Source organism: Liolophura sinensis, chromosome 5 (assembly GCF_032854445.1).
Source record: "Liolophura sinensis isolate JHLJ2023 chromosome 5, CUHK_Ljap_v2, whole genome shotgun sequence".
In the NCBI taxonomy this organism is placed as follows: domain Eukaryota; kingdom Metazoa; phylum Mollusca; class Polyplacophora; order Chitonida; family Chitonidae; genus Liolophura; species Liolophura sinensis.
The window spans coordinates 9,465,956-9,489,967 of record NC_088299.1 but is presented as its reverse complement, the minus strand read 5'-3'; the positions used below and the strand labels follow the sequence as shown (position 1 = coordinate 9,489,967).

Genomic DNA, 24,012 nt, shown 5'->3' with positions numbered 1-24,012 from the left:
GCAATTTAATGTTGCCTAACATTTTTCACAAGTCATAATGATACAAGGGAACTGTTTTTGCTTTTAACAACAAAAGAGTTCGAACTCGAAACTCTCCTTTTAAAGGACTTCTTGTAAGACCACATATTACACGACCCTATATATACGCTACGAGCATCGTCAACCTTTTATTGCCAGCAAGGCTCCGGGAGCATATTGGAGAAAGAACATCTCGAAAATTCTTTGTAAGAATTAAGAAGCTATGATATACGAATGAACTAACACCTGAACCTAGATTGAAAGACGAACCATAACCGCGTAGCCACGATCATATATATATTTTGTGAGTGTTTATAAAAAACATCCAATGTATAGTTAGACCAAGACTGTTACATTATAATGAATGTATATACAATCGGTCTTTCCGGACTGACAATCAAAAAAACGCATCTGACCATTCGTAAGCAATATTGTTGCTCTTGAGTATGGCGAATAATCAATATTGTTGCAAGTAGGTCAACCGGATGTCCTACACAATGGGTGCAAATGTTCAGTTGCATCGGGAATGGAATGAAAAGTAGCTTTGTCTCAAGAAGGGGTCGTGGGAAATGTGGTGGATCCATCCATTCATAAACAAATGCATATTTACAGAGCGAAAACGGATATGGATTTCAAAGGATAAACGCTTTAAGACTCAAGTAAAAAGGCTGATGTAAAATATATGTGTATTTACATATAATGCGCTATTACCTTATACAATTAACACAATAAATGGATAGTCATCATAAAGAATAGAACTCATGTGACGATGAATTAAATGATAAAATATTTGACTGTCGTTCTGAAATGACATTTACGATGGTTACCGTCAAGCATGTACCTCCATGTACCTCCGTGATCTCATTTGATCAGACTGCCCCCTCTAGGAGTAAAATAATCTTTGATATGGCTTCAAAGAGGGAAGAAATTAATGGAAATCGTCTTCGAAATACGATCATAACTGGTTAATTCGAAGCAGAAGCGATTTGTGGCCTGTGCCCATGAATTCCACAAATACTTCGCACGCGAAATGTTTGGTGATAATTTTTGACATCTTGAAGAGATTGAAATCATCGACTTGTGATAAGAGGCTACATCAAGACAAAAAAGTGGTGTGCGAAACTATTTAAATTCTTATAACCATATGCCACATTTGTTTTATGGCTGTTTACATGTACAATAAGGTATGTAGAGCTTTTGGAAACAAATCAAAAAAACAAATAAAGTTTCAAATCGTGTGCATGCAACATTAGTGAATCATCGAGTAATGATATGACAGGAGATTAAGTCATGAGTTACTGTTGACACGACCATTAAACTATACAGCAAGACTACATGTATAACAGACAGAGACTGGTCACTAAGGTTGTTAGCAATGACAGTATGGTGAGGCCACTTCTGATGACTACTGCGGCATTGAAGTAAGGGCAGTATGGACACTGGAACGATGCACAGGCCCAGCATAGATTCTGGCTGGCAAGGTCTTGAGTAAAATACATGGTGGTATTGTGAAGGCCTGAAAAACACAGATATAAAATGACAACTAGAGTGAGTATATAAATTTGAATATTCGGTAGTATAGTATTACAATTATTTGTAGAGAAGGGGCCTACGTGGCTCAGTTGGTTAGCGCGCTAGCGCAGCGTAATGACCCAGGAACTTCTCATCAATGCGGTATTGTTGAAAGCGACGTTAAAACTTTCACTCACTCACTCACTCACTCACCAATGCGGCCGCTGTGAGTTCAAGTCCAGCTCATGCTGGCTTCCTCTCCACCCGTACGTGGGAAGGTCTTCCAGCAACCTGCGGATGGTCGTGGGTTTACCCCGGGCTCCAACCGGTTTCCAGCCACCATAATGCTGACCGCCATCGTATAAGTGAAATATTCTTGAGTATTGCGTAAAACACCAATCAAATAAATAAATAAAATATATTTTATATATAGGAAATTGATCCAGGAGTCTCTTACAAATGCGATCGCTGTGAGTTCAAGTCCAAGTCATGCCCGCTTTCTCTCTGCGCGTACGTGGGAAGCTCTGCCAGCATCCTGCGCATGGTTGCGTAAAATACCAATCAAATAATGAAATGAATATAACAAATTTCTCGCCGCTTCGCCCTCACGTTTTATCGGATGTACATGTACCTGGCTCATAGTAGTCGTAGATCCTCATCTGATGTTGTAATGTACCGTTAGCCACGGGGTACCAGCGGTCTGCTCGGAATCGTATACATGTCTTGCTCGTATCAATCTACAACACAATTGGCAAAATAAGCGAATATTGGGGTGGGGTTTTGACTTTGTGATGTACATGCATTGATATTTCCGCATTATTCCAAATCGCGGGCCCAGTTGTTCGAAATTGCATTAGCTAATACTGGTATTAGGTCATATGTTATATTTACATTTCAGGCCAAACTCTTCAGATAATGCAGTTCTCCAAAGAATAACAGCAGCAGTTTTAGTTCATATTTAATATAATTACACAATTTGTTTCACGTCAATCGCAAAACTGAATACTTAGTTTAAAGTTAAATCTGGTATTAAGTCTTAAATCAGTTCTGAACAACCGGGCCCTGTTGTTCAAAAGAGTAGCAGTTAAGCCTCTCGTCGATATTTTGGCTAAATCTCTATTAGTTTGGTATTAATTTCGATCTACCGGCTCCTATATTTAAGGGTTCTTTGCAAAATCATATGGTTAGCATACAAGGCATACCGGTAGTCATAAAAACAAAACTGGTGTATGGTCTCAAGGCTATGTGAAGGAAAGGAACGTTAGAGAACTAGCCTACAGCAAAAGCAACGTTAGAGTGAGAGTGCTTGGGGTTTAACGTCGTACTCAACAATTTTTCAGTCATATGACGACGAAGGAATCATTAGGGTGCATGTACGTGTAATGTGCCTCCTTGTCGCAGGACGGATTTCCACCGCTCTTTTATTTAGTGCTGCATCACTGAGACGACTTACCGAAGGCAAGTAAGCCGCCCCGCCCGAGCCATTATACTGATACGGGTCAACCAGTCGTTGCACTATCCCCTTCATGCTGAACGCCAAGCGAGGAAGTTACAACTTCCTCTTTTAAACTCTTAGGTGTGACTCGACCAAGGATTGATCCTGGATCTACCGGTCCCGAAGCGGACGCTCTACCAACTGTGCTATCCGGGCCGGTCGCAACGTTAGAGGACTACAGCTAAAGGAACGTTAGAGAACTACCACAAAAGGAACGGCTGAGAACCACAGCACAATGGAGCGGTCGAGAACAGCAGTAACATTGATCATCAAATCCAAGAATTTCAAACATATCCACAGAAAAGTAGGAACCAATATTGTAAACCTCAAAATCTGTCGGCCCTACAATGCTTAGATCTTGACACCGTATCTTCAGTCTGTAAACCACATCCTTTATTAAATGTGCAAAATGAATTGTTCCCCCGCCCAAAGTATGTATCTATAAAACACGATACAGATAACATGTTTAGATCGTGTTTCAAAGACTATCATGACTCCCATGGCTTCGTAGAGAAGATTGTCCCTCTCGTAATTATAGTGTAGGAGCCATACTCCTTACAGCGCATGTGTCGCCCTCTACTCTCGCATTACATCACTGTCACCACGAGACAAGTTTGACTTTTGGAGCCTGTGCGAGGTACGTACAGGTTTCTTTAGGTTTATCCTAACCACTGATGTCCTTGCAGGACTTGTAATCAGCACACATCAATAAAACTGTTTCGATGTCCGTCAGATTCATGTTGTGTATACTTTAGATAAAGAGAATGTACGTGTATCGAGTACATATAGAAGCCATAAAACATTGAGACAGAATCTTTACGTTTTCTGGCTTCCTGCCTCATCTACGTCAGGACCTTGACATGGTTCAAGATTTCTGTACAAGCCATGCTTGAGGTGGCAGTGATGCGGCGCATGAGCTGTAAGGAGTAGGTGTACAAACATGCACTGATGGAGAAGTCCTTCCCGTCTGTATCGAGACGGTCCACAGCTGTGAACTCATGTGTTCTTTCCTTTATTACGTCACAATTATATCTTATATCACTTTTGTCGTCTTTCTCGAGTCTTCCATTGGCATTACGTTGTCGCTTGGTGGCACTTATGGTCTGAGTGAAGCTTCTTGATATGACGCTGGAAATAGCGTCAAGCGGGAGGCAAACAAAGAACAATACTCACGTAATCAAAGTAATACACGACTTTTCTGTAGTAGGATTCGGCCCTCCGTAATGTCGGTATTGCCTTGGACTGGACGTACGACCTCAAGGTATCATTCATCACAACAAAGCCCGTGGGGATTTCTATCTCCATTACTGCCAGACCAGAGTGCACGCTCTTCTGTAGCAATAGCCACCTGAGTCAAATGAACAGACTGTCAGACCAGAGTGCACACTTTTCTGTAGCAACAGTCACCTGAGTCAAATGAACAGACTGTCAGGCCAGAGTGCACGCTCTTCTGTAGCAATAGCCACCTGAGTCAAATGAACAGATTGTCAGACCAGAGTGCACTCTTTTCTGTGACAATAGCCACCTGAGTCAAATGAACAGACTGTCAGACCAGAGTGCACGCTCTTCTGTAGCAATAGCCACCTGAGTCAAATGAACAGACTGTCAGACCAGAGTGCATGCTTTTCTGTAACAATAGCCACCTGAGTCAAATGAACAGACTGTCAGACCAGAGTGCATACTCTTCTGTAGCAATAGCCACCTGTGTCAAATGAACAGACTGTCAGACCAGAGTGCATGCTTTTCTGTAGCAATAGCCACCTGAGTCAAATGAACAGACTGTCAGACCAGAGTGCATGCTTTTCTGTAACAATAGCCACCTGTGTCAAAGAAACAGTCTGTCAGACCAGAGTGCACGCTTTTCTGTAGCAATAGCCACCTGTGTCAAATGAACAGACTGTCAGACCAGAGTGCACACTTTTCTGTAGCAACAGTCACCTTTGTCAAAGAAACAGTCTGTCAGACCATAGTGTACGATTTTCTGTAGCTATAGCCACCTGTGTCAAATAGACAGACTGCTAGACCAGAGAGCACACTTTTCTGTAGCAAAGAGTCACCTGAGTCAAAGAAACAGTCTGTCAGACCATAGTGCACGATTTTCTGTAAAAATAGCCACCTGTGTCAAAGAAACGGTCTGTCAGACCGGAGTCGGCGCTTTTTATGGTAATATCCACCTGTGTCAGATTAACAGTGTCAGACCAGGATGAACGCTTTTCTGTAGCCCCCTGTATCAAATTATTAGTATGGGAAACATAAACGGCCTAAATGAAGTCGGTCCAAGCGAAGTAAACAGTTTCACTCTTCTCTTAGATACGTCACTGTTTCCGTATAGCTGGTCTCGTAAAGCAAAAAGGTAGATCACCAGCAGTGCAGTGTAACATCAGAGATGAAACTGTTTTAACACAGCTTGGAACCGATTTGTGTAGACGGGATATCACTCCCTATTAAATGAATGTGTTACAGCTGATAACATTTCGACAAGACTTGATAAGATTTCAATCTAAGTTTTTAAAATTGCGAATCTAAATTGCTTTTCGGAAGAGATAAATTTTGCGGTTGTTCAAAAATTTGTGAAATGTAGCTCCAACTCTATTGCAGGAGGTTTCTTGTTACATAACATACTGTTTCAGATTGGAGAACTCAAGAAATGTTCTCTTAATCAGCTTCGTGACCAATTAGTACAAGAAACGACACAGCTCATTACTGGAGCAACTCAAGGAATGATTCTGGAGTTTGAATCTGGTCAAGTTCAAAACGATACTTTTACACTTTTTTCAAAAGTTTCTTCCCTGAATTAAATGCAGGCAAAAGTTTGGAATTCATGCAAGGTGGTCATTATGGGCAATATTGTTTAAAGTATATTTTGCAAATGAGTTTCATAATGACTCTGGCAATAAGACATGTTTTTAATGTCAAACTGGCTTTTACTTCACAGATACTCTTTCACAAGAGTTTTATTCAGACTTGAATATAAAGGTGTAGAAAAAGTTGTGTGACGTCACTGGCGACATATATTATCTATAATAGATCTTTCCGAATTGTCAAGTAAAAACACGGAGTTGACCAGTCATAAGAAGTATTGTTGCAAATAGATCAACCGGATGCCTAACGCATTTGTTACAATTGTTTTGTCTTTTTGTGACGTCATGACACCGGAATGTAATGAAAAGTAACGTCATTACGAGAAGGGGTAGTGGAACATTGGATGGGTTGAATCCATCCATTTGTATGGCCCAAAAAGTTCACACCACAATTCACACACTTAATTTTACACTTATTTCAGTGAAAAAGTTTTTTAAAAAGTTGCAGTTATTAATGGTATTTTTACTGATGTTTTCTTCATTTTTACGTTTTTTTTCATACTGATTCGCAGATTGGTGGTACCTGGTACAGACGGTCAGTTCTAATACGGAATTGTTACGACCGCCCCAATCCATGCGATCAACCATCAGGTCAAAGGTCGTGATGTTCGGCGGTTTTACCTTCCATGGATATTCCACGTTCTCTGATACAGAGAGCTGAGTAAAGAAAGAAATGAATCAATTACTAAGAAAAGTTCAGAATAATGAATAACATATTAAATATTTCTTATATGTTATGACAATTGTAAGTGCAAGCACTTAGGGGCTTTGCCGCTACTGAAGTTTCACGCCGAAGATGACATGACACCCCACCCAGTTACATTATACTGATACTGGAAAAATGGAAATTGGACAGTTGCAATCTTAGTTACACGTAATAGTACGATAATGATACAGTGTATGTCCCTTGGATTAGGCCTACTGTTAAAGCAGTAATAACAGGCCCCAAAATGACGAAGCCATCTCAGGCTTATGTGAAAATTTCATTAAATTCGTAAGTTCCTTTCCATTACATTTAGCTGAAATTTATTGCATAGTAACTTACCCTCGGATAATTTACGTTGGCGAGAAATATTCCCTCCTTGTTACACCATAAAATAACAATTTTAAAGTCATTTGAAATTTTGACTTAAGTTTAAAAGACTGTTTTACCTGTAGCATGGCTCTGCCAACCCCATGGGCCTTGACCTTGACCCAACCCCAAACACTGGGTAACTGGAATACGAAAAAGTTAGTGCAATTTAATGTGCATCATGTCAAAGTATAACGTTTAGTTTTAGAAACACTTGTAGATATAACGGAATCGTATATTACTTATGGTTGACTCGTCTATGGACCAATGGTTTTTCGTGGCCTTTAAGAAGAATAATCCAATATCCCCCGATATTTCCGCTTAGATGTGGCATATTTTGTTGGGGAAGAGGGGAGGGAGGGGGGGGGGTGGTGACGAGGCGGAAGAGATACTCACCGAGTGCATCTGAAGTGTTGTATAGTTATACTTGGACAGGTAACTGAAGGCCTTCCAGGCTGGGTTGGCAGTTGATTCCACAGACAGTAGCATGTCAAAAACGTTCCGGTGAGTATCCACCTGAGCAAACTCCATGAGGGCTTCCATGGCAACAATCGTGTCCTGAAGAAAAATAGCTTAACACTGAAGTCTCAAATCCGAAAAAAAAACACACACAGAAAAAACATGGGAAATTTCTCACTGCAAATGTTTCCGGTTGTGAACTTACACTCAAACGTGTTCTGAAATGTTGGTTTCGGACCTCGTTTTTGTTTTTTTCAGAGTGTACAAAATTATATTGTAAACACTTCTCGAAATTCACTGGGTATACCTGTGACGTAAATAGAAAGGATTCATTGTGCTCTGTTTCATTATCCGAATTATAGTTTACCTACAATGCACGCAGCGCTGTTCAAGCTGAAAATTATTAACAGAATTAAGCATGTTTAGGCGTATAAGCTGAAAATTATTAACAGAATTAAGCATGTTGAGGCGTATAAGCTCAAAATTATTAACAGAATTAAGCGTGTTGTGGCGTTCAAGCTCAAAATTATTAACAGAATTAAGCGTGTTGAGGCGTTCAAGCTCAAAATTATTAACAGAACTAAGCATATTGAGGCTGTATTTCAGCGTTCCAGACTATTAAGTAAAACATACACATTGCTGTCTGCGCTCTAATCATAGAAAAAAGCGAACACGAGGTATTTCAAAACTCTAATGATTAACATAAACATACACGTGTTTATATTTCAGAACTCTGTAAAGTATAAACATATACGTGTTCCTTACATACACGCACGTGGGGTTATTTGTAAGTGCTCAGATATTGTCCTGGCATACAATTCATTAGCTTCATTCATTTTGTCGTTAAACTGTTTGTTTTATTGATTTCTTATTGCATGGGTTTATGTCCTATTCATGAGTTAAAGGTGGAAGCACCAAGATCCTTCGTCAGGTCCCTCGCCAAAGCTATGTTGATGCATCGCTTTTCTTGTAACCACAAGCATAAGAATCCAGTTCTAACATCAGAGAAGAAAGAAAAAATGACACACTCTCTCTTCTTTCTCTTCAGTCAATATTAGTGTTATTATTGGCAGCAAACAGTGAATATATTCCGTGGTAGCAATTGTAAAGCATTGCTATGGGGTGTTTCAGCATCCATCCACACCGTAGTCTTTCCAACTTACTTGTGTTGATGCAAATCCTCCAATGAAGTTTCTCATGTTGTTCAACCACGTCACGGTAGACATGAGGTCATATCTTAGTCCCCCGTGCCTGATTAGGGACATCAGGGCGTATGCAGTGCTGTGTACAGAATATGCATCATTCTGTAGCTCAAAGCGTGGAAGCATTAACGGAAGAGCACTCTGTATCCTGGAGGGGTTAGACGGCACAAACCTGTCCGCCCAGTATAACTGTTTTTCTGTAAACAAGAAGTGCAATTCAAGGTGCAGAAAATTGGTGGTATGTCAGTTTGTCATTTAGCTTTCTTAGGAACAGGAAGTAACGCTTAATCATATTGCCTATTTAATTGGTATATGCGCAAAATATTGTGTACTATATAATTAATCGAATTATATCCTAATCGTGTTCGATTTCCTGAACTGAGCATTCCTCAATTCAAGACCTTACCCAAAATTCCTTTTCTGTTTGTAGAGCAGATGGTTGTTATTTGATGCCTGAATCATTATCAGGATGCTTACGTCAACAAATCTTTGTTATTTCTTACCTCGAGTAATAATCCATGTGCATAGAAGATCGTACTTATTCTTATCTGCAGTCCTTCTCTTTATGTACAGCAGATTATTAGCTTTCTAGGCTTGAACAGCAGATTACGGTTATTCCTTTCCTCAAATCTTCCTCGCTGTATTAAAAATATTTTTTTTACCTTGGGTCGTTCCGCGTTTGTACAATATATCGTATGCGGTGCGACTCTCCTCTTCGGTCAAAGAAAGAGCGTAAGTTGTGATGGCCAGATGGAATACGTCGTTAGCCACATCTATATTAAGCACCTGATTCCTAAGGTAGGTCGCCGCCCTCCTCCGAGAAGTCTCACTGCATGTCTGTGCCGACTAAAGAATTAGAAATGTGATTGTCTTGGAGAAATAATAACGGTAATAGAACGTGTAACATGAAAGCGGTGATACAAATGCATTAATAGTACAATTAGTGGTATTGATTTATTGATTTTGATTGGTGTTTTACGCCGTACTGAAGAATATTTCACTTATACGACGGCGGCCAGCATTATGGTGGGAGGAAACAAGGCAGAGCCCCGAGGGAAATCCACTACCATCCACAGGTTGCTGACAGACCTTCCCGCACTCGGTTGGAGAGGAAACCAGCTTGGGCTGGGCGAACCCACATTGAGCGCATTGGTGAGAGGCTTCTGGGCAATTGAGCCAGGGAGGTTCTCTTGTGGTATCGAAGTATTATTACCAGAAGCATACCTTATAATCAGTTATATTAAGATAGATTAAAAGATTAATTAGAGACAAACAATTAAGTGAACAATAAATAAGATGAAGTATCATTTGCGAATTTATTTATACTGATATGTCACAATTATAGAAACAACGGCAGTCATACATCATTACAAAATCCACTTCAGGATTTTGGTTAAATTAACATTATACAGTACTCATCAGGTTACTACATCTGTGGACTGAAGATTTATCATTAATAAATCAGTGACAATTTCGTACCATTAATGCAATCAGCATTTTTACATAAATAAATAAATAAACACATGTAGCCCTTACCTTTGACGCCCCCGTGACTTTCTGTAGGGCAATGAGCACATAGGCTGTGAGCGGGATTGGGTCGTTGTACAACTCGATGGTTTGCTCATTGATACTGGCCTTCAAGGGTAGAGCGGGAAAGAGAGCAACATATATAGAGTGTCACAGTATGTATATAACATGAGTAAATGGTGTTGCTAATTTATGGTTTAAAGTTTGGGTAAGCAATAAATCATCTGATGGAGAGTGTGGTTGTTGGCAAATGGTCACACCTATTCGGTGAAAACCGACCTCTTGTCAATTTACAGCAGTTAACTGTTTACGTAAATACCTAAAAAGTCGCAACATATACGCCCTCTAGCGTCTCGAAGTGCAAAATAGTCAACGGCTGAAAACCACAGTGGACTGTCTACTTTAGGTACAAGACTAATTATAGCCTATACTGGATAGTCTCTTAACAAATATACACTTTCTTGGACTTTTTTGTGACGCGTTTTGGGAATCTCTTTCATCCCTGTGAAACATTTCATCGTATGTATTTTACTCAAGCGTTGGAAACAATATAGCCATACCAACATATACATGTACTTGCCAGTTCTTATTTATTTGATTTATTTGATTGGTGTTTTGTGCCGTACTCAAGAATATTTCACTTATACGACGACGGCCAGCATTATGGTTTGAGTAAACCGGGCAGAGCCCGGGGGAATCCCACGATCATCCGCAGGTTGCTGTCAGACCTTCCGACGTACGGCCGGAGAGGAAGTCGGCATGAGCTGGACTTGAACTAGTTGCCAATTCACACAAGAGCTAAGCTATATATATATGTATACACTACAAGAAAGTGTCTATTTGACCAATTGCCAATTATCACAATGTCGTCTGGTGTTACTCTCTGTGCTTCTGTAAGTCTTTTACTACATTATATCGCTGATTGTTGGCAAAAAATCGATCAGAGCATATGAAATCGAAGTTTTGCAATTATATTAGAATAGCTCAATTAGCGTCTGTGCATGTGCAATACCGCTCAAAATCGATAAAAAAGTTCCAAAAAATTATAAAGCGGGTCGCAATATAAAGACTATAAGCCAAATGTACAGGCAAGTGTCTGATATTTTCTCGGAAAATACAGGAAATTTGATTTGGTTGGCATTTTGTCGCAAATCTCTAATGCACTAGCAGCCTCTTTAAACAGTTACCACACTATATACTGAGCCAAGTTTACTCTCATTACATACATTTATTCATAACTTTGCATTAAAACTTTACCATTTTGCGGTCATACACAGGTGAGCCTTTCGCCTCGTGGAACGCCCCCGTGTCGTTTTGTTTGTTACACAACCATATTACCAGCGAGTTGATAAGATCAGCAGGGATGAACAGCGTCTGTTCCCATTCTGCAAATCGGGCTTCGTCAAGAGTCTTCACCACAAAAGCTGTTAACCTGAAAGGAGCAGAAAAACTAGGCATTGTGAAGAGGTTTTAAATGACTTAAGTCAGAAATGACTTCCTTGAATTGACTCCATACAGGTTCTTAACAAGGGGCAGAGATTCCAGGCCCTCAAAGGTTCCGTGGAAGTGATATGTGACTAGACATAGCATAACACTCCGAAAAAAAAGTCAAGAAGAAATTGATACCTCTATATGATATTTTCGCGGAATTTGACGGTCGGCTTCTTGGCCTTCAGTCCGTAAATAAAGATGTCAAAAAGGACCTTTATGTAAATTTTAAACCTGTTTACAAGCTATAATGAAGGATTTCAAATATCTCCAGAAGCCTTGTTTAACCATATAGTTAGATAAGCCCACTTTATGACAAACCCTTAGAAATTTGTATGCTGCCAAACCCACCATGTACTAGCCTCTGTGTCGTCACGAAACATCTTGACGCCTCCTTCTGGGGTCATGTAGCTCAACTGTCTCTGTAAACCTGAAAACAGACATCAAAAATTAAACTGAAAGTATTTACAATACATTGTGGGATAGCGATCTTGATCATCATCGGTGTCATAAGGAGCAAAGTATTCAAAGCAAAAATACTTCTACATGAAATACAAGTGCCTGCACACTAAACAGTCCAACTGTTTACGGCCACAGAAATGTGAATGTATTTCATATCATTGGAAACGGACGATTGTTTCTCTTTTCTGCAATTTTTGAGTCTGTATACTTTCTTAGGTTTTTAGTAGTTGAATATGTTTTGGAAATTTAATCGGGTGATTTCACACTCGGAACGGCCATCATAACTGACGGCTGCAGGTATACGAATGTGTGTTTCCACGCCTCTGTTCATAAGTAATCTTAATATGACACAAATTCTTTCAGTTATTACTGGTGAAGTGCCGATGTTAACTTCAAACCATTACATTAAATAAACTGTAATGTAGTGGTCTGCAATAATTGGAAGAGTTTGTTATCTACAAATGACGTGTCATCTACGCAAGTTATACCAGCGCTTTGACGAAACTTAAATACTTGTTCATACCGACATTCATGTATTCCAAGGTTCGCATCAAGACAGGGTCTGACAGCTGTTTGGAGTTCTTTTTGAATTTTAGTGTCAGAAGATTGTAGGCGAAATTAAACATGTTCTGTTCCGCAGAGCCATACGGACGACGTAAAATGTCTTCTGCAGTGGGATATTCTTCAAAAAACCCAGGAATAACAACGTCTCCTGAAAAATCAGTTCACATTTTGATCAGATTAAAAGCGGGCGACAGTGAATTATCAGGTATGTAATTCATATGATCAGTTACGTATACTATTTTGAAAAGTTCTAGACCAGTGGCGTCTAATATATTGTAAATAACTGTAGTAACTAGAAGACACTCCATCTAAGAGCGCACACCTCTGCCACATGTAACTAAATGGTGAACACCGTTTTGACCAGTTCATCAAGATTGACCATTAAGACTCTGCTAGGTAATATTACAAGGCAAAGGAAAAAAACACATGCAGTTGTGACCTAACTGTCAGTTGTGAAGAGTCAGTAAATAAAATCCTGGTTTAAGATTTTAACGGATCGATTCCTACCTGAAAGTTTATGCCCAAAATTTAATTCAAATTTTTAATTCAAAGTTGTTGACAAACAAACAAACACATCAACGTCGGTAAAAATATGATCTCCTTGGTGGAGGTAAATATGAGATTCATCCTTACCAAAGACCGATACAATAGCCTTAGGCGACCCTGGCACATATTCGTGTTCTCGTTGTTCAGGAAGAATGAAGCTTTGTGGGACGTTGACTTTGAGGTCAGGTATGACAACAGAGCTTTTGGTGATCAGGTCCACGAGGTATGGTGTACTATAGTAGTTAGTAATACCATCATACTGTAACAACAAAATAAGAACAAACAATTAGTAATACCGTCATTCTGTAACAACAAAATAAGAACAAACAGTAATACCGTCATACTGTAACAAAAAATTAGGAGAAACAGTTAGTAATACCATAATACTGTAACAACAATATAAGAACAGCTAGCAATACAAACATACCGTAACAACAAAATCAGAACAAACAGTTAGTAATATCATCATACTGTAACCACAAAATAAGAACAGTTAGTAATACCATCATACTATAGCAGCTAAATAAGAACAAACAGTTAGTAATACAATCGTATTGCAACAACGAATACAATAATAAATGATCTTATCTTATATCAGACAGAAGGAGAAGAGATCTTGTATTCAAACAGACAAAAAAATATTTAAAAAACGCTATGCAATGATCGAGTCACATGTAGCCCAAAATAGGAATCAATGTTCCACTTGACTGGTTATAGATTTCCGCCGGTATGTCTGCGTTGTATTTATTAAATTCTGTTTTAAGTTCTGGTTTTAGTTGGAATGATTCATAATATAAATTTTTTACCAGTTATTCTTACCTGTACATGGAGTCTTTTGGTGACGACATCGCTGGCCAAGTAACATGTGGCGCTAATGGTCACGTCCACGTGCTCATTCTCCCACCTGACTGGCACCACGGGCATGTAAATGTCCTTGGACTCTCCCGGCTCCAACTAGTAATAGACAGCCATAAACAAGTAAGTCAGCCTGTTAGTATTTATTTATTTGCTTGGTGTTTTACGTCGCACCAAGAGTATTTCACTTATACGACAGCGGCCAGCATTATGGTGGGAGGAAACCGGAGTCTTGGGAAAACCTACGACCACCTGGAGGGTGCTACCAGACTTTCCCACGTACGGCCGGAGAGAAAGCCATCGTGAGCTAAACTTGAACTCATAGCAACCTCATTTGTGAGAGGTTCCTGGGTCACTGCGCCGCGTAGGCGAGCTAACCCCATCGGGTACGGTAAATCCAAAACATAAGCAAGTTGTAACCCTCACACCAAACGATTTCAACCAACGTGACAAGTACTGCTACTGCAAAACCTGGTGGGTACATGTTATTCACTCACATTTTTTAAAGTTTTACAATGGCTATAATTTCTTGTATGTAATTATGGACAGAGTTTCCAGAATCTCTGCTTCATAACTGTGTATAGTTCCGCCTAAACGGGCGGGGGTGGGGACATATTCGTCGTGTTGAATTATTAAAGCCACGTTGTATATATGAACAGTTGCAATCAAAGCGCTTAATCACAACTAACATGTTGCAAGATTTAGGTACTGAGTTCATCCGTTCGCCAAGAACATTCCGTGTGTCCTTCCAACATCATTGAAAGCTGCTGACTGCATAAATCGGTGCTAATTTCTTTCTTTATATACCTTCTTAGTTCTTTGGTGCTTGGTGTTGAACGTTTTTTGGGGTACTGGCCTTGAGATTATTGCGACCTGGAACGCTCATCTTTGTCTTGCAGCAGTTATACGAATGTTTTGACGCCTAGATTCAGTTTGTATGACGACCTTTTTTTCGTACATCCACTACTAATCAAATTTTCACAAAGTCACAACTCCAAAGAGATTTTGATATGTGCTGAATGGACCCATTCCCTGCTGAAACACATCTCTTTTCTTGTGATAATACTGTAGAACGTTGTTGAAAGTTCTGTAAGGCGCAATTGTACCGCAATACGATCATTTATCAGCATTGTACAAACGCTTTATTGTGCACGCAATGTAGACCATCGAAATGTACCATCAGTGTTTTCGCTGTGTACGTATTGATTTTGAAGCCAAACACACTCCATGCGATGTAATTCGTTTATTCAATCAGTGGAACTTGTAACATATTGAACCAATTAAGAATCTTGCCTTTCAACCGCTAGGACACAAGATGAACGGGTTCAATGATCGCTTTACACAGGATATTTTTGCATTCGCCCTGTCCCAATGTTCATGAGGCCATGGTGACAATTTATTACACAGGGACCGTTTTCCCAGCCTTTGTTTGAAGATCATTTGTCTTTCACTCATATGATGTGCACACCTGTGCATTACACGTCGGATAGCTAGTCAGTAACTTGCCAAAGGTCGGTGGTTTACCCCGGACATTCTGATTTTTTCAGCTAGTGAAAAATGCTTGAGTGTGGGGTAAAAAAGAAGCGATCAAATAAAAATAATGTACTGTTCACAAAATCTGTTTTTGTGAAAAAAAGATGAAAATTATCTTTAATATGAAACCAGGTTACTCATGCACAGAAGTTGATACTCACAAAGACAATGGTCTCGTGATCTCCCCCAGTGGTCAGAGGATCGTAGAAATCGACAATACCAAACGGCTGCACGTGAACAAACTTGTAATTCGGAGAGCCGTGTACTTTTACCAAAACCTAAAATATCAGACAAAATTCTCATGAAACGAAAAAAGATATGAACAATTAAACACAAAGTGTCAAAAGTTTTGAACAACATAAAATGTATTTATTTATTTATTTGTTTGATTAAGTTTTACACCCCAGTCAATAACATTTCACTTATACGACGCTAGCCAGTGTTGTGGTGGGAAGATCAAGGCAGAACTCGGAGGAAATCCGCGACAATCTGCTCGCTGCTGTCAGACCTTCCCACATATGACAAGTGAGGAAGCCATCATGAGCTAAGCGAACTCACACTGGTGAGAGGCTCTTAGGCCATTATACTGCGCTAATACGCTAATCACAAGGCCACGGTGGCCTCTCAACAACGACTGCGTAAACCAATTCAAAGTACTTTTCAGTGTTTCCCCGGGTACAAGACGCATCAGTTAATATACTGTTTTTTTTTTCCCAGCTTTGTGTCATTCTTTTGTGAAAATGACCCCCTCACCTGCTTACAGCATACTATTAGACAGACACCCCGGCCCCTTATTTCCACCCCTTACCTCCAAGTAGTCGTCTGTATACCAGTAGTTAAAAACGGTCACCCTGAATCCGACTTGCTCTCCACGGACTACGTATATGGGGGCCTCTACTTGAATGTACATCAACCGGGTTGCATCGAACTGAACATCGTGTAGAAGAAAAAAGTTCAGTTCACAAGTTATTCGTCAGCGTATGAACTATAAAATACACTTATTCGTTTATTATGGGCAAAATTAATTATCCTTGATTTACACATGATGTCAGTTCTGCAGCAAAGCAGGAGTAAGATTGGCAGAACTGGCAGCAGTCCAGCTTGTCAGTTATCTAGGTACGCTAGTAAGATTGACTGAGCTAGCAGCAGTCCAGCTTGCCAATCATCTCGGTGGGCTAGTAAGATTGGCTTAGCTAGCAGCAGTCCAGCTTGTCAGTTATGTGGGTACGCTAATAAGATTGGCTGAGCTAGCAGCAGTCCGGCTTGTGAATTATTTTGGTGCGCTAGTAAGATTGGCTGAACCAGCAGCAGTCCAGCTTGCCAGTCATCCTGGTGAGCTAGTAAGATTGGCTGAACAGCGGCTGTTCAGTTTGTCTATTATTTTGGTGCGCTAGTAAGATTGGCTAAACAGCGGCTGTCCAGCTTGTCAATTATTTAGGTGGGCTAGTAAGATTGGCTGAATGGTGGCTGTTAAGCAAGGTATATGTCAGAATTAGATCACGTAAGTAAGTCTTATGTATAAAAATAGTTTTTGTCTGGGTATGTTTAAAGTAAATATGCATTGTTTATCAAACAATTTTGTTTTTTTTTTCTACCTAGGCTCATTCTATTGTTTTTCATCGTTTTATCATTTTTTATAGCTTGCTGCAATACACGTAACACACGTGTATCTGTCTTTATGATTTGCCTCACCCTGACAGGACGTTCAAGAATTCCCAAACCCTTGTTTTGACTGCTGGAGAACCCGTTCACCACCCAGGTCAAAGGGTAGCGCGGGACGTTCACGCGGAAATCAATCCGCCCGTCTGGCCTAAAACCAAAGAAAGCAGTATCGAATGGTATTATGCGAAAAACTTGAGGGTAAATTCATAAAAATGATCTAACTTGACTGTGGCTTAAGTCATCGACTAATAAAGTAAGGATTTAAGGGTTTTATTTTAGGTACTCTTTTGCTGCTTTGCTGAAGGGAGCTACTTCACCTTCCTAAGCAAACATACTTGTAGTGTCATCCAGTGGGAGAGCTAGAAGACTAATGTACAATAGACATCCAATCTTATGATTAAGTTGAAATCTTTAACAGGCAGAGTAATTGTTTTCATACAGGCTACATCCAAAAGAAGTCTTAAAAAATTGAGAAGCCATTTCGTCAGTCAAATATTGTTCTCCTTATAAGTTTGGGATTTCATACTTCACAAACTTCTCCCTCCATATCCAGCTGCTGTCATCGTAAAACCTCATCACGTGACTAATTCTGTCCAATGGCCTTCGCGGATTATGCGTACTTTTGTCATCATAAGTACCTGAAGGCCAAAACAAACAAAAACAAAAAAAAAAAAAAAGAAAAAAAAGCAGAAAACAACTCCTTAAATATACATATAAGCATATCAGAGATTAAATTTATATATTTATTTGATTGCAGTTTTACGACGTCCTCAAGACCCACGACCATCCGCAGTTTCCTGGCAGACCATCCCTTACCTGCTTGCAGGGAAAATCAGGATGGGCTGGATTTGAACTCACAGCGATAACATTGGTGAGTGGCTCCTGGGTAATTATGGTGCGCTAGCACGCTAACCACTGGTTTACTGAAGCTTAGTGAAATTTTAAATAGTATCTGCCATCATTTGCATTGAATCAGGTGTTTCTATAATGATTAACTATTTATGTAATAACCCAGTTGTATAACAGTTGTGTCGAAATCTGCGTAAATGCCGTTTAATTTTGGTGGAGCGACAAAAATTGCCTTCGACCAGACTCTGGGCACAGAGAATCTGATTAAAATGCTAGATAATTAATTTTTAATCCCAGATGGCGTTATGTCCAAATAGCATAAAGCTTCATATGGTTTGAGAGAATTTTTTTTCTTAGAACAGACAACAACGTCTTTAACGCAAAGGCTAATTTCGATATTTTATATACTAAGGTCAAGGCAAAGTCATACTGAAAGTGCATGCAGAAACAAAAAAGGTTTTAAAATATATTAAAAAGATATTGTCAAGTAGCATTTAGCAGAAGCCCTTCAAATAAAACATCCCGAGAGAAAATCGGTCGTTGTGGTAAAAGGCAACACTGTAAAAGTCATATTCTCTTTAGGAAAATCACGTTGTTTTCAAAACAATTATTATGTTTTAATTAATTTCTCTTTACATCTATATACTAAATTTCAAGGGGTAGTGAATATCTGCAGGTTGCATAATTGCAATGTACGGGATTTGATCTCTCGACCACCGATACTATTATACTTACAACCCTGCTCGTCACCCCAGTCATTCGGACAATCGTAGACACCATTACAGCGAGTGTCATTCGAGTAACAGCTCTGACCGTCAAAACATGTGAATTGACCGGTCTCTTCACAAGAAACTTAAAAACAAAAATATGAAAATAAAATAAGCAAAGAAACCAAAAAACGTATTAACTGGTGTTATGTATAGCCTATCGAAGTATTTTTTCCTTTTCAAGCTAAAAGTGTATTCATAATCCTGAAACACAATAACAAAGAAGAATTATGCAAAAACAATTAGTCATTCATGAACGCTATGCATGTGGAAATTCTGTCTGCAAAAGATATTTATCTTGAAGAAAATGCGGACAAATCGGCAGGTAAGGGGGAGCGAACTCCCGTTAGACACAACAAAACTTACTGCCAAGAGTCGTTACGTCGGCGTCTGTGAGAACAGTCAGACCAGCGTGCTGAAAGAGGAAGATGAAAACAGTCAAACCTTCAGCCTGAAAAATAGGAATTCTACATCGTCGTTCCTCAAAATGCCCAGTTTCAAAACGATGAGAGTTGAAATAAAAGATATTATATTAGCTACATTTGAACAAGCGGTTGTATGGAGAAGGACGTTATACGGTTTGTTAATTTGGAGATGATGGCTATTTAGGCTATGTCTCGTTCTCACATCATAACGCTTAGCGGCAATATGTGAAGCCCAGTTATCCAAGTCACATTATCTAGACACAAGGCAGCCCAGTATATTATTTATTTGTTGACCGCTATCTTCAACAACGAATACAACGCTTAGCAAACCAGGCGTTTACCAGTTAGCTGAGCCCACTGGTAAATCGTCACATGCGATCAAGTTCGTAAGTAGATTGCCAATCGATGGTTTACATCGGGCACTCGGTTTCTTTCACCCATAAAAATGACTGCCATCACATGATCAAAATATTCTAGAGTATACCGTTCAACACCAGTCAAATAAATAAAATGTATACAGGTCGTGTGCAGCGTTTTGTGTTGTGTGATTAATCATTTTCAGCATTGTGATGGTTTTGAGATTCAGATTAATTTGGTTGGATTCAATTATTATTCATAGTCATCAATTTCTCACTTATACTATAGCGATCATGGTATAAGTGAGAAATTGATCCAAATAAAACAACAGTTACTGACGAATTTTCTCCTTAGTAACTTAAAGACTTGCAAGTCGTGCTCAAGGAAAAAAGGGTAATCCTGCCGAAACAGACTTACGAGCTTATAGTGTGAGCTTGGCCCTACAAGCAATAGAAACATCACAAGCTGGAAGGAGAGGCCATATTGAAATTCGCAATGATAACGCCGTGTGTAATTGGCAGTTTACATTGAAAAACTGTTTATGGAGAAAAAGCTTTGTTTGCCCTTGATATACTCACCCAAAACGTACGATTGGCATCAATGCCATACCCGTTTGAAGAGTAGAACTTATACTGATACTCGTTCTCATTTATACGCCATTTGTGCAGGTAACTCCCGTTGGCAGGCATATCGTACGTCAGCAGTTCGTCTATCACCTGTAGCAGAGGCAGAATTATAGTACAGTAACTCCGCTATGGGAATCATACGCCTTACGCCAAAGAAATGCCTGGTTACACATTAAACAAATACCTGTTCGTGGGAAAGTCTGCCAGCAGATGGTCGTGGCTTTCCCCCGGGCTTTGCACGCCGGGTTCTTCCCACTATAATGCTGGCAGGCGTCGTATACGTGAAATATTCTTGAGTAAGGCGTAAAACATAAATCAAATAAATAAATTTATTATTTATACATCAGTTGACCTTGCTGGAACTACTTTTTGCATGCCGTCTGCTACATCCATTGTGTCACTTCATGCAGTCACCGTGAAATCTTCGTGGATAGCATCACAAGGCCGTGCACTTCCGCGCAATACATAATTCGCCAAAAAAAAGAGGTAGAAATTCTTCATGTGCTTAATTTACGTAAATACCTGTGTTGCATTAGCATTAAACACCTTTGTAGAATGTATAATTACTTACAGAATGCGTTTAAAACTGTAAAAAGGTTTTGTGAGTGCGGACGTGAACGAAATTGCAGCGCGTATGCTTTTTTATTTTTTTCACGGATGCAACAGATAAACTGATACTCATTTATATAAATGTAGAGAAAATGTCAGGATATAAATAATAAACAGATTATTGCTCAGTGAAGGTTGAATGTCATAAATATTGTTGTCGTGAAAGGTAGAAATGATAACAGTTATCATTTCTACCTTTCACAAGAACACTATTCATGGCATTCAACCTTCACTGTGCAATCCAGTTATCATTTCTAACCTTCACGAAAACAGTATTTATGATATTCAACCTTCACTGTGCAATATCCTCACAGAACTAGAGTAGTCTGGACCAGAATCAGAACTGATCGAAGATTATTTTGTGTAGACGACATGCACGCCAGTGTTTATAACCACTGAGCCCTGTGTTTATTTATTTATTTATTTATTTTTTATTTATTTTTTAATTATTTATTTATTTATCTATTTATTTATTTATTAGGGGGTTCGAGCCATTCAGCCTATTATTTTCATTAGGACTATTATTATTATTCTCCACAAATTTGTCCCGCGTTTTTAGAAACAAACGCAAGTCGCACAGCTGTGAAATTTCAGTATTTTTGAGCTACAGACCTGAAGTTTTGCACCTAAGCTTTTGGAAACTCTTGGATCACATGACTTGGCTGTCATATTGGATTTTGTCTTTAACCATCTTCTTCTACGGAACGACTCAAACTGCAGTTTCACAAGGCCTAGGTACATTCAGGGTGATTATGGAAACTTTCTGCGCTGAAAATTGTAGAAGCTTGCTGTGGGTGAAATTATCATCTGACGAAAAAAACTGGCTTTTTGAACATATTTTCTAACCTGTTAAGAATTTTAACGTCGGAAACTGTTTTATCTGATGCAGTTTTAGACGCTGAATCCGAAAATGCATTTTTTCTAAAACTGGATGTGACGTCATCAAAACCGGAAGTGGTATATCTCCTTAACCAATGAAGCTAGAGATGCAGTCTTAAGGCTTAACATCCACCCCCCAAAAAGCATACAGCTTTTACACAGCGGTAAGTGACGTCAGCAAACCGGAAGTAGTACGTGCCCCCCAAAAATCGCCAGTTTTTCATTTTTCAAAATTGAAAAACTTCTACAGCTAAGACGTCTCCACAAAAATGCGTGAAACTTACGTATGTTATAGATCCGGGGATGTGCTCTTACGAGTAAAAGTTGGGTGGCCTGAGTCCCGTGATCTGACGAGCATTTTGGGTTGAAGAGAAAACATTTTACAGCATTTTTTTCCAAAACGCATTGTCCGATTGACTTAAAGTTTAGCACACATATTAAGCATTCCATGACGGCTATTTGGACAGGAAAAGGATGCAATATGTATGCAAATTAGGTTTTGACTGATACATATGATGTGACGTCATGGGAAGACGAAAAATTTGAATTTGAATATTCTTTACAAGTTACCTGACGTAGTTTGACGTCATCATTACGAATCCGGTCTTATTTTTTGTTCCGCAAATTGCGATCAAAACGCGAAAAAGCGAAATTTTCCCCATTTTTGCAGGTCAGGTGACAGAAAACTGTCACAGCTGTGAAGCTGAATATGGCTGTGTATAAATGACTATGCATGTACTCTATGTAAGGTGAGGATCTTTGACCTGTGTCAAAAACAAGACATGCATGCTTTTGAATAATGTCCAAAGACAGATTTACCACATTTGGCACAATTACATACACATGCTGTATAGTGTAATACAATATATGGCTATGAAGAATATGTATCATGTATATGTTCTCTTAATTATCTGGTTTGCTCTGCAGATGGCTCACCTTATGCCATTGCTTCCCAACATAACACCACCCCCCACCCCCAATACATGTACACCTAAACTTTTTGCATGGCCAGTTAGTGTATGTTGTGCACGTATTTCTAAAAGTTTTGCTTTTTTGTTTTGCGCAAACTTTGTCTTCTTTACTGTACGCTAACCAAGCCCTGGTGTTTAATAGATATATGTATCTACATGTGCGCTGGTCCAGGTGTTCGATTTCGGAGATTTGAAGGTGACTGACTTTGGGAAATTGACATTGGGCAGATCGCACCGGGCTTGCATCGTTCACGCCAGTCACCCATGTCAGAGGTCGATCCCAGCTTAGCGAAACTGTCACGTGATTAAAATTGTCTTAATTTAATTGTTATGAGTACGCTCCTTGGAGCAGTTTGTACTGATCACGAATCTGGTCTTTTTCTTTTCTCTGACGCACAGCTTTGTCGTGAATTGCGATTAAAGTCCGAAAAAGTGGAATTTCCCCCCCATATTTGGAGGTCACATGACGCTACAGCTGTAAAGCTGAAAATGGCTGAGTGGAAAGGGCTATATGTGTACTGCAAGTGTGTGGAAAATCGTTGAAGTGTCTTAGTAAATGCGGGAGTTGCAGTGCTTAAAAACTTCTCAAAAGAAATAACGCAATTTCCACCAGATTCAGCTGTCAAGTTACAGAAATCTGTTACAGTTGTAAAGCTGCGTGCAAAGCGCTATGTATGTAATCTATGTATGCTGGAAGTCTTGAGCTGTGTTAAAAACAGAGGAGACATGCACCCCTTCAAATATTGCCCAAAGGTCGATTTACTCCGTTTGGCACATCTTCATACATATGATACAATGTGTACTTATAATGCACTAATGACTACGAAGAATGTAGGCTTTCTAATTAAGTTTAAGTTTACCTATACATGGACACCATTAAGGTAACCGGAAGTGACACCACATACGCCGGCAATGCAGGCTTGAACCCCGGAATCGCTGCTTTGGCAGCTATATTTTATTTATTTTACATTTAATTTTTACAGAAAATATAATTACTTAGGCTGTTTATGGATAACTTTACTAGTAGGCCCCTATCTTTTAACAGAATTGTTATGCAGAAATCGTCGACGACGCTGTTGTGCAAAATACGTAATCCTAAACCCAGCTGGATTTGAGGTACACGTAGCCTGGATGTTTTCGCTCAAGTCTGATAATAGCATTAGGCTTTAAACCAGGATGTCTTATCTCCACTGTGCGTTAATCGCGCCCTGCACCTCATCCCTTTCAGACTTGTACATAAAATACCCGTCAACGGCCTGCATGTGCCTTTCGT

The 24,012-nt window shown here is 39.5% G+C and overlaps 1 protein-coding gene across 1 annotated transcript in view; it reads right to left on the bottom strand.

Moving 5' to 3' along the window:
* Nucleotides 1–360: 360 nt before the first annotated feature.
* The window catches only part of LOC135465807 (CD109 antigen-like), a 43,449-nt gene continuing 19,797 nt past the window's right edge, over nucleotides 361–24,012 (bottom strand). Inside the window, exons 17-37 of the mRNA XM_064743155.1 lie at nucleotides 20,233–20,370; nucleotides 19,239–19,287; nucleotides 18,841–18,957; nucleotides 17,783–17,894; nucleotides 17,287–17,404; nucleotides 16,403–16,522; nucleotides 15,756–15,872; nucleotides 14,026–14,160; nucleotides 13,294–13,465; nucleotides 12,620–12,808; nucleotides 11,986–12,064; nucleotides 11,404–11,578; nucleotides 10,156–10,254; nucleotides 9,282–9,465; nucleotides 8,581–8,816; nucleotides 7,355–7,516; nucleotides 7,039–7,101; nucleotides 6,410–6,543; nucleotides 4,199–4,373; nucleotides 2,162–2,267; nucleotides 361–1,534 (exon numbers count right to left, since the gene is read on the bottom strand). Coding sequence (XP_064599225.1) covers nucleotides 1,350–1,534; nucleotides 2,162–2,267; nucleotides 4,199–4,373; nucleotides 6,410–6,543; nucleotides 7,039–7,101; nucleotides 7,355–7,516; nucleotides 8,581–8,816; nucleotides 9,282–9,465; nucleotides 10,156–10,254; nucleotides 11,404–11,578; nucleotides 11,986–12,064; nucleotides 12,620–12,808; nucleotides 13,294–13,465; nucleotides 14,026–14,160; nucleotides 15,756–15,872; nucleotides 16,403–16,522; nucleotides 17,287–17,404; nucleotides 17,783–17,894; nucleotides 18,841–18,957; nucleotides 19,239–19,287; nucleotides 20,233–20,370 — 2,865 coding nt within the window. The 3' untranslated portion in view covers nucleotides 361–1,349. The remainder of the gene's footprint in view (nucleotides 1,535–2,161; nucleotides 2,268–4,198; nucleotides 4,374–6,409; nucleotides 6,544–7,038; nucleotides 7,102–7,354; nucleotides 7,517–8,580; nucleotides 8,817–9,281; nucleotides 9,466–10,155; nucleotides 10,255–11,403; nucleotides 11,579–11,985; nucleotides 12,065–12,619; nucleotides 12,809–13,293; nucleotides 13,466–14,025; nucleotides 14,161–15,755; nucleotides 15,873–16,402; nucleotides 16,523–17,286; nucleotides 17,405–17,782; nucleotides 17,895–18,840; nucleotides 18,958–19,238; nucleotides 19,288–20,232; nucleotides 20,371–24,012) is intronic.